This window comes from Homarus americanus, unplaced genomic scaffold, assembly GCF_018991925.1.
Source record: "Homarus americanus isolate GMGI-L3 unplaced genomic scaffold, GMGI_Hamer_2.0 scaffold36323, whole genome shotgun sequence".
Taxonomy (NCBI): domain Eukaryota; kingdom Metazoa; phylum Arthropoda; class Malacostraca; order Decapoda; family Nephropidae; genus Homarus; species Homarus americanus.
Window position 1 is genome coordinate 4,948 of NW_024734255.1, and position 10,448 is coordinate 15,395.

At 39.6% G+C, this 10,448-nt stretch overlaps 1 protein-coding gene across 2 annotated transcripts; it reads left to right on the forward strand.

Moving 5' to 3' along the window:
* Nucleotides 1-1,569: 1,569 nt before the first annotated feature.
* On the forward strand, nucleotides 1,570-10,381 carry LOC121870179 (cytochrome P450 CYP12A2-like). 2 transcript variants are annotated; one of them, XM_042371940.1, is made up of 8 exons: nucleotides 1,570-1,708; nucleotides 2,027-2,103; nucleotides 2,211-2,406; nucleotides 4,783-4,951; nucleotides 5,373-5,542; nucleotides 7,361-7,439; nucleotides 8,030-8,206; nucleotides 9,451-10,381. In XM_042371940.1, exons 1-8 carry the CDS (start codon nucleotides 1,584-1,586, stop codon nucleotides 9,559-9,561), a joined length of 1,104 nt encoding a protein of 367 aa, XP_042227874.1. In that variant the 5' UTR covers nucleotides 1,570-1,583; the 3' UTR covers nucleotides 9,562-10,381. The 2 variants fall into 2 exon arrangements, with proteins under 2 accessions (XP_042227874.1, XP_042227873.1); XM_042371939.1 differs by having other exon boundaries at nucleotides 1,571-1,708; nucleotides 8,006-8,206.
* Nucleotides 10,382-10,448: the final 67 nt, after the last annotated feature.

Genomic DNA, 10,448 nt, shown 5'->3' on the forward strand with positions numbered 1-10,448 from the left:
AGGCCGCAGTGCTCCTCCTCTCTCTCTCTCTCTCTCTCTCTCTCTCTCTCTCCTCTCTCTCTCTCTCTCTCTCTCTCTCTCTCTCTCTCTCTCTCTCTCTCTCTCTCTCTCTCCTCTCTCTCTCTCTCTCTCTCTCTCTCTCTCTCTCTCTCTCTCTCTCTCTCTCCTCTCTCTCTCTCTCTCTCTCTCTCTCTCTCTCTCTCTCACCTCTCTCTCTCTCTCTCTCTCTCTCTCCTCTCTCTCTCTCTCCTCTCTCTCTCTCTCTCTCTCTCTCTCTCTCTCTCTCTCTCTCTCTCTCTCTCTCTCTCTCTCTCTCTCTCTCTTTCTCTTCTCTCTCTCTCTCTCTCTCTCTCTCTCTCTCTCTCTCTCTCTCTCTCTCTCTCTCTCTCTCTCTCTCTCTCTCCCTACTCCTCTCTCTCTCTCTCTCTCCCTCTCTCTCTCTCTCTCTCTCTCTCTCTCTCTCTCTCTCTCTCTCTCTCTCTCTCTCTCTCTCTCTCTCCTCTCTCTCTCTCTCTCTCCCTCTCTCTCTCTCTCTCTCTCTCTCTCTCCCTCTCTCTCTCTCTCTCTCTCTCTCTCTCTCTCTCTCTCTCTCTCTCTCTCTCTCTCTCTCTCTCTCTCTCTCTCTCTCTCTCTCTCTCTCTCTCTCTCTCCTCTCTCTCTCTCTCTCTCTCTCCTCCTCTCTCTCTCTCTCTCTCTCTCTCTCTCTCTCTCCCTCTCTCTCTCTCTCTCTCTCTCTCTCTCTCTGTGGCCAGTATTGTAGTAACAATAAACTCTTGTAGAATCTCACATTAAGTTGATTTACGTAAAGAAGCTAACATTTCCATTTAGGTGAATTGACAATAATAATCAGTGAGACTGGGATCACCAAAAGATTAGACACCTAAGCTTAAGTCACCAGATGATTAAACACCCTAATGCCAATCTAACCCTCGAAGTCTAATCTTCAGCTGATCCGTAAACTGTGTCCTTTGCCTCAGAATATTTTAGTGTTGCCTCTGGCCAAAAATAGTCTGAAGATTTTGCTGTAATGGTTTTTATCAAGTTTCGAAAAGAACCATCCACTACACTAAAAGACAGATGAATGAATTTAATCTTTAAGCTAATCTTTCTTACCTAACCTAACAAGCCTGTCCATTTATTTTGTAATCTGTAATGAACAAAAGGAGAGACTGTACACTTGAGGTTGTGGCCTGTTTGGCGGTCACAGTTTATTTGAAGAAACTTGGAGTTTCAGACACGTTTTACAATAATTAAAGTTTCGAAAATGGATTTCTTCGATGTATGTTGCAATAACCCTTTCATTAATACCACCAACATCATGGAGGTCTAACCTCCCTCCTCCCCTCAAAACCCATCACTTATAGGTACAATTATATATACATAAGGGTCACTGATTCAATCCTGGGGCACTCCCAGTCCACCCAGCTGTAAATGGATACTTCACTTATTATGTGTTGTTCTCGTATCCTAACGGCAACCTATGTAGGGATGCACCGGAACTTAGTTCTGCCCGGAACCTCGATTTTTATTAAGTTTTGGAATTGTCGACGTGGGGTGACATTAACTTCATTTACTTCTTGATAATGACCAGCAACGGAGAACAATGGTGGAGGGTGAGACGACTCATCCAGCCTCACGTTATGAAGATGAATGTCCTCCACTACCATCTTCCCCAAATGGACCAGCTGGCCAAAAAATTTGTGGAGAGGTAAGAGTTATGGATGACAGCCAGGGGAGAGGCTACACATAATAGGATGGAGACTTGAAATGGAGAAACGAGGTATAATTTGAATAGTTGAAGGAGGGATAGTAAGTTAGGTGTAGGCATGTAGAGACGAAATTAGGAGATAAAGTGTAGTCTTTGTAGTTGAAATGGAAGGAAGGGGGGCGAGACTAAGGAATGCATCATTAAAATCATTAAAATAAAGGTAGGAAGTTGTGAGTAATGTGTGGATCGTAGGTTAGTTGAAATAGGTGATGTGTAATTCTCTTCAATACACTTAAAAGTATTATTCTCTCTCTTTAGGTTGTCAGGTCTACTGAATGAGAAGCATGAAGCCCCAGCTAATTTTCTTCAAGAGCTCAACAAATGCTTTTTGGAAGGTATGGAAAATCAGGTTAGCGTAACTCTTCTTCTGTTTATAGCTTCCCTAAATATATACCATATTCTACAAATATTTAAACCTCTTTCTCTCTCCTCATTTCATCAGGTACATCGTTGATATCATTTGATAAATGGATAGGATGCATGGAGGAGACGACAGAGGGCAAGGAGCTGATTGATGCATTTCAAACTGTCCTGCAGATTACAGTACATCACCAATTCAACGCCCTTTTGAGGATCTGGGATTGGTTTTCTACCCCAACCTACAAAAGGTTGAAAAAGGCCCATGAAGTAATCCAGCAGTGAGTATTTTTTTTCTCTTTACAGTGTTTGGTGCATCAGAAAAGGGGAGAGACAAGATGGAAGGCTCATAGAGTTATAAATTGTCACACTGTACCTTTTTGTTCATTCCATTTTCTATCATGTAACTTTTTTTCTTTAAGAGAAATTAATCAAAATTAAAATTTCTTTTAAATTCAAAGTTCTTAATTTGCTGAGTTGTTTCACAAGAGTGATGGTGATGTTTTTGATAGCAGAGTGGAAGTGGACCTTTGAACCAAAAGTATACAGGAAAAGTAAAGATAACAAAGAAATTTGAGGATTATTTTAGATGTGACTTATTACATGAAGTTTTGAGTTTCAATGACAAACAAAACTTAGTGATTGCAAGTTATTATTCAAACTACTGTAAACTTTAGAGAAAGATAACACTTGCAGGTGGTTATACATTCTGCATAATACTTCAAATGCAGCAACTGTATGTGCTTCTGAGAATTTGCTTACATGCACAGTGTTCATTTGTTTGTTTGTATGTCTATTCATCCATATATAGCAACAGTTTTGAAGCTAGAGCTCAAATTTATCATAGAGACGTGCATGCACCCCAGGAAAGTCCAGTGTGTGAAATTTTGATAGGATGACCAGGAGAGTGGGGAAAGTGTCAGGAGCACTCATACAAACTGTTAACACTCCCTGCTGACCTCCCAGATCAAAGAAAACCCCCACCTTCACCAGTATTTATGGAACATAAAAAAAAAACCCTCCTATCCAACCCAGTTATTTAAAAACCTTACAATAAATTAGAATGTTCATAATATAACCCATACACCATTATTAAACAGGTAAATAACAATAAAAATGCTAAAAATCAGAAACAAAATAGAAGTAACCATACAAGAAACCTAACATGGACTAGTTCAGTCAGACAAATTCACTTAATACCAGTTACTGTAAGTAGTGCTGCATGCATTCTTATACTGTATCTTCACTTATGAGGAATATTTATTGTGTAATCCTATGAGAATCACTACACTGCATCACTTGTCATAGCTCCCCAGAAGTGCTGTTAAGGTGGAATTTTCGGCTCTTGGCTGCAGTGGTTGCCCCTTCATAATAAAGGGAGGAACCCTCTTCACTAAAACACTTGTGTTTCTCAGCGCCTTTATTGCGCATGACCACACTTTTGAAATAAAAAACTGACATTTTTATGCATATTTAAATAACCCCAAGAAAACTCAGGAATGTCTAAATTAAGGGTAAGGGTGACCCCCACCTAAAAGTGGGCCCCTCTGTACACAACTACAGTTTTTGACCAATAAAGATGACAATTGGTAAAGTTATTCTTTGCATAGGTGCGGAATGAAATTATTTGAAACATTGTGTTACTATCAAATAACTTGACTGTTGAAACTTTCAGGCATATTAGGTTAGGTAAGGTTAGATTTTATTCATTGGGATCTCACAAAATATTCAATGAAACATTCATTTCATGAAATAACTGATTACACAGCCTGCTGATACGAACGAGGCTGAACTTAAATTTACAGTAATTTATTTACAGTACTTGACTTATATTTTTACTTTCATTTACTGTATTTTGTCATTATATTTCTTCTTTTTTTCTTAAATTAAGTGATTTTAGATGTATATAAGGACTTAGGCTAAGATATAGTAGGATTTTAAACATTGTTCTTTAAGTATGGTATGCACATAGCATGCGTTCCGACTTACTTACATTTCAGACTTAAGAACATCCTCAGGAACTGAACCCTTTCGTAACCCAGGGACACCCTGTGTGTGTGTGTGTACAGGGAGTCCTCGCTTAATGTCGGGGTTACGTTCCTAAAAATGCAAGGTTATGCGAAACAACGTTAAGCGGGTCAATTTTCCCCATAAGAAATAGATAAAATACAGGAGTAACGTTCCTGAGTCTCCCTTTACCCCATGAAATACATTGCATATACAGAAAATCATTGCCATTTCTATAAAAAATAGTGCATACATATACAGTACAGTACAGTACAACTACTAAGTTTGTATTGGTACTCACCGATGGGCGGAGGTGGTAGAGCGAGTGTGTGGTGGGTAGTGAAGCAGAGGAGGCGGATGGTGGGAAGGGAGGAATGTGGCGGGAGCAGAGGAGGAGGGTGGGAGCAAAGGAGGGCGGGAGAGGAGGAGGAGGGTGGGGAGGCACTTAGAGTCTGCGCCGAGCCGAGAGAGCGAAGCGGGGTCAGGCGGGAGAGGGTTCACGGTGCTTAACAAGCACGATGAACGGGCGTGGTAGTAGCGATCCCTGGTCACACGCAGAGGCCCAGAGTTCGATTCCCAACTAGTGAGGTATTGCTTGTGTATATATATATATATATGTACAGTATGTATGTATGTATGTGTGTCCTCAGGTTTGCTGAAGAGGCCATAAACAAGACCTTGACAACTATAGAGAGGGAGAACATCAGTAGTAACATGGAGGAGGTGAGTCTGCTGACCAAGTTGCTACTGACTCCTGGCCTCAAGAGGACTGATGTTTATGCCTTCCTCGTGGACTTCACCATTGCTGCTATTGACAATGTGAGTCTCCTGATGGTGCTGTTAACCATTGAACTCTCACAGGTGTTTGTCTGATCGGTGGACGCACACACAAACGAGACAGCTTTGTACCCGTGATATTATCCAATTAGTCATAAAATACTGCACGTTGTCTCTGTACATAGCCTTCTCTAACTCAGAAATAACTAACTGATTAACTCATCAATAAGCTCAGTTCACACAACATAATAAATAGATTGACCCATCAAACTCCACTAATTTGCAACACAATCAACTAACTCCTTATTACACCCAACAAATTATTAAAAATTGTTAATCGATATAATTAAACACACCCAAAAACTCTCAATTAATCTAGCTTTCTATTCAAACATGTCATTTGATACCAATTACAAAAAAAAAAAAAAACATTTAATCACTACCTCCTACTGCTCTCCCTCAGACCTCCAACACAGTCAGCAACACACTCTATTGCTTGGCCACCAACCCAGACATTCAACTGAAAGTCCACCAAGAGCTGGACGAGGTGGTGGGTAAATCCTGTTCCACCCTCACCCAACACCATCTGGCCAGACTCACTTACCTCAAGGCAACCATCAAGGAATCTCTAAGGTAACAAACGAATCAACTGAAGATTAACCCCAAACTTATTCACCTGAAGATTAACCACTCTAATGCTTTCTATGGGGACGGGGGGGGTAGGTTGTGTTAGTATTAGGTTAGATTAGTACGAAGGTGATTAATCTTAAGGCGAAATATACGAGGGGCTAATCTTCATGTGATCTTAAAGAGCTCTTGGTTGAATTAAGTTAATTTAGGGTAAGAAATAAAATGAGAATTAGGGCAAGTTCCTTCAATACATCCATCAAGAAGTTCAGGTTTTAGATCTAGTGATTATTTAAGGCATCTTATTGGAAACAAAGCCAAGAATTAAGGGGCAATTATCTCAAGCCTTCAAGGTACTTCAGAGGGAAATAATTAGTGATTATGTAGATGGTTTTAATTCACTTGTGGCAATACCGAAACACTTAATTTATATACTGTATATAAATAACAAGGCTATCCTTACAACCCTTGCCGTAAGGACAACGATCAGCACTTTTCTGTCAGCTTCTCAATACTTTATTCACAGGTAAGATTATTTATAACCACCTATCATATTACAGTACAATTGATATTTTTAGTATATGTGTGAGAAGGTGACAGGTAATTACTCACTCACAGTACTGTAATTGTTTAAGATTTTAGAAAGTGCGACCACTTTTACATCTGTTACCAAGCTAGCTAAGCACCCATAAAACCATGCCTGATCACTGAAAAACAGGCAGAAAAACAATCAAAACGCTACAGCTGAAGGAATCGTCCATAAAGGGTTAAGATGAAAGTGCCAGTGTATGACTGCCCATTAGAGACAGTGTGGGTTCAGCTTAGTACACTGTATACTACGCCTTCCATATAGTTAAGCACCCACTTACAGCTGGGTGGGCTAGGAATACCACAGGATCCTACCGGTAACAGAAACAAGAAATAAGTTAAATTACATCAACACATTTGTCGAGGAAGATCTAGGTAAGGGACCCGTGATTAAAATAACATAATATATGTACTGTAGGTTGCCGTCAAGGAAACTAAGATAAGGAAGCTATAAAAAGACAATTTTAGGGTAGGAGGTTCTTGACTAGGCAAGTCACCTGTTCTTATTCATGGTACAGTGGCTGATGCACTTTGTGAAATGTGGCAACAGTGTGTTTGTTTACATCACCCTAAAACTCCCAGAATAGCCCTAAAGAACCTCCCAATAGCAGCCAGGATAAGAATACTAGATAAGCATTCCACAGAGTTGCCACATCTCACAAAATGCACCCCCACTGTACCAGGTATAAGTGCAGGAGAGAGACGACTGTGGGTACATAGGCAATAATTAATTTGTTATTTTATTCAGGAGGTAAGTGAATGTATTTCGATACCAGTCTTGGATTATTTTTGTGTTTAAGCTTAAGTAAGACAGTTTGCTGTTTCCTTGTGTCTAAAACTCTGGAACACAGGTATTTTGGTCATCCTATTAATTAACGTCAGAGTAGGATGATAAGTGTAAACTGGTTTCTAAGACTTACCCCAGGAAGGATGAGTAGCAGTCAGCTGTGTATTTAATCTTTAGATCACCTGAAAATTAACCGCAGCTTATTTCAACTCAAGCTTAACCATCGTAACATTAACCTAAAATAAGCCAACATAATCTAATCTAACTTAACCTAACAGAACTTGACCCAATCCAACCTAACCTTTTCCAACTTAACCTGACCTAATCCAACCCGGCACCCAAAAGGTAGCGTTAGGTTATGTAATTTGCAGGTTAAATAAACTGGGGGAGAGGGGGGGGGGATAATTGTGGAGGTGATTCGATTATTATTCTTTTCGTGTGTTTTTCAGATGTATTCCTGTCTCTACATTCCTTTTACGAAGTGCAGTGAAGGACATTGTACTCTCAGGATACTTGGTGCCTGAAGGGGTAAGCAGTGACATCTAAATAAAGAGTAAATAAGATGAGTGGAAACATGAACAAATGGAAAGACAAAGAGACAAATAGACAGAGTGAGAGAGGAAAGAGAGAGCAAGACAGAAAGAGATATTGAAAGAGGAATAAAACAAGAGACAGAGTTGAGTGTAAGGTGAAAGTGACAGAGAGAGAGAGAGAGAGAGAGAGAGAGTAGTGGTCAGTTAGCTTCAGACAGTGGGAGAGGTCATTGGGAGGAGCAGGATAAAACAAAATGTTACCTAGGAAAGGGATGGATCTATTCAACGTCATCTGTATTGTCCTTCCCTCCACCGTTTCACATTCTTCTCCAACTATTACTTTCCCTGTTTTTACTATTTCCTCGGTAAGATCGGGGTTCCTTTAGCTCTTAGGGATTGGCAGACCTGTGTTGGTAACGAGAACAAGATTATCAAGATGAGGAAGCAATTTAGGGTCTTAGCTGCTTAACATCCTCTTACAAGTCTTTCATATTATATCCTAAACTATATTCTTGAACTTTCAACACCTTCATATCCTCTATGATCCGCACCATCTTGCAGTTCAACGTGTCCGTCATCTTGCAGCCTATGGGAATGAATGAGAAATACTTCCCCCAAGCTTCCCAGTTCCAACCTGAGCGGTGGTTGAGGGACCAGGGCAAGAACTATCACAGTTACGCCTCCCTTCCTTTTGGGTTCGGCACCAGGATGTGTATTGGACGAAGGATAGCTGAGCAGGAGATGAACATTTTCCTCTGTAGGGTAAGTTTTATGAAATGGTCTGGAGGATAAGTTCTATATAGGGATCGATCTGTATGGTAAGTTCATGTACTGTTCTGTTGGGTAGGTTCGTGTAGTAACAAACAATTTTGAAATAACTAATTGAAAATAAGGTTTACTCTGAGAAAAATACTAATCATCAACATTTAATTTTTGTTTAAAAGATTAAGTGATAAGTTTCATGCAATTGTTCAACCTCAACTATGATGATGACCGCTGCCTATATCACTATTCTGAAATAAGTCAACAAAGTCTAGATGTATGATGATGACCGCTGCCTATATCACTATTCTGAAATAAGTCAAAGCTTCAGATGGAACATGGGTAAAGGTGATAAAGGAGGAGGCAAATGCTATTAGCACTTCAGAAAAATGTCTAGATCAAGGAAAATTGCATGAGGACTGGAAGTCAGCTAATACCACCCCAATACTGTATACAAGAACAGAAAACTGAAGCAAAATAACTAAGGCCCATCAGCCTATGTCACATATATGTAAACTCTTTGCGAAAATTCTGAGGGACACAATCATCCAACACCTGACCGAGCACAGTCTTAGTCACAACAAAAGTTGATGTCGTGGAGAGCATAAACTTCTCTGATAAATTTACTCTCTTTCAGTAGTGTGGTAGTGAAGGAAACATGACTAAGTGATAGAGCTTCATTCCTGATGAAAAATCTGCAACAACTGTTCAAAATATCACAGGACTGGAAAAATGCTTTTTAACATTAAAAACTGAAAGTGGGTATCATCAGTATGACAATGTCCACAGTGTCATACAGCACACTGTACGGTACTAAGCCTTCAGTGCACAAGGGGGCAGCATGGCCAGTACTGAACTAGACTGCAGTCACTTCCCCAAGTTGTAAACTTAGGTACTATGCCCATTTACAGTTGGATGAACTGAGAGTGCTCGGGATCAAACCACCGGCCCATGGAGCAGGAGACAAGCACTGTATCCACTCGACCGCCACACTCCTTTTACATATATGTAAAACTGCATGTAGGACACACCAACCCAAATCACAACTATTATTATTATTATTATCATTATTATTATAAGTATTAGTATTTTAAATATCTATCATCTGGTTTACTGCTATGGTCAACCAGATGTTGTTCTGAGGCCCTGAATATATAGAGCCAATGATCTGTCCACACAAGCGACACTTTCCACACAGTTTAACATTTCTTTCTACGACAGTTCTGCTCTTCTCTGTGTTTCAGTTGCTGCAGAAGTACCAGGTGGAGTGGAAGGATGAATCTCTCAACGCCAAGGGGACTCCTGTAAGTTCTTCACATGAGGCGTTAAAATTCACCTTCACAGAGCGTGCTTAAGGGCATTCTCATCTAGCTCAAAATGGGCCGTATGTTAACTACGAAGAGTCGCTCTTCACCGTCAATTATATCTTCATTGAATGCTCCTAAGAATATTCAGTTTTGCCTCTGAAGATGTCTTGATTAAAGATGAAAGTTCAGGTGCTCCAGTGTTTCCCTTTTCTGTGTGGTTTTACTGAGATTTATCTTGTCCACATTTCACAGTAAAAAAGTATCGATTTGTAATTTTACCAAAGAGAAATCGGAATGTCTCACACTTAATAATTCTACATGCGCTCTCTCTCTCTCTCTCTCATTCTGTCAAGGTCAGTATCGTATATGCAATAAGTATGACCTATATTTAAGGAATTACAGCAGTGTTATGGAGAGGATACATCATGAAGGACCAGGTTAATTGTATTATAATTGTTTTCTTTATGACATAAACCTATTGTTGAGTGTAGTATCTGAGTTATTATCTACTAAAAGAGTCAGTATTATTGTTGTGATATTAGACACGAGTGAGTCTCCCTGTATATCACAATTGTTTCTTAATTTGTGATGTTAGTTCTTAACATTATAAGAAATGATATAGGAAAGGGACTTTACACAATGGAACAGAAGAAAACTGGGAGCCTTAAATGGTGATCCATAACGATTTATACTTTACAACTGAGTAATGCCAGTGTGTTGCTGTCTAGGAAACACTCTAGCCTTCATCCTGGTGACACGTCCCCAGCGTCTTCACTAACACTGTTCCTCTAGTTTTATCATTAATTTTAATGGGTGAAAATAATCTTTTTAAATGTCTTGTGTCAAAATAAATTTTTATTAATGGAAATAACATGCTTACAAACCCAGATCGAGAAACACTTGAGTACATATTGTTTCTTTAAACAAATTTTAGT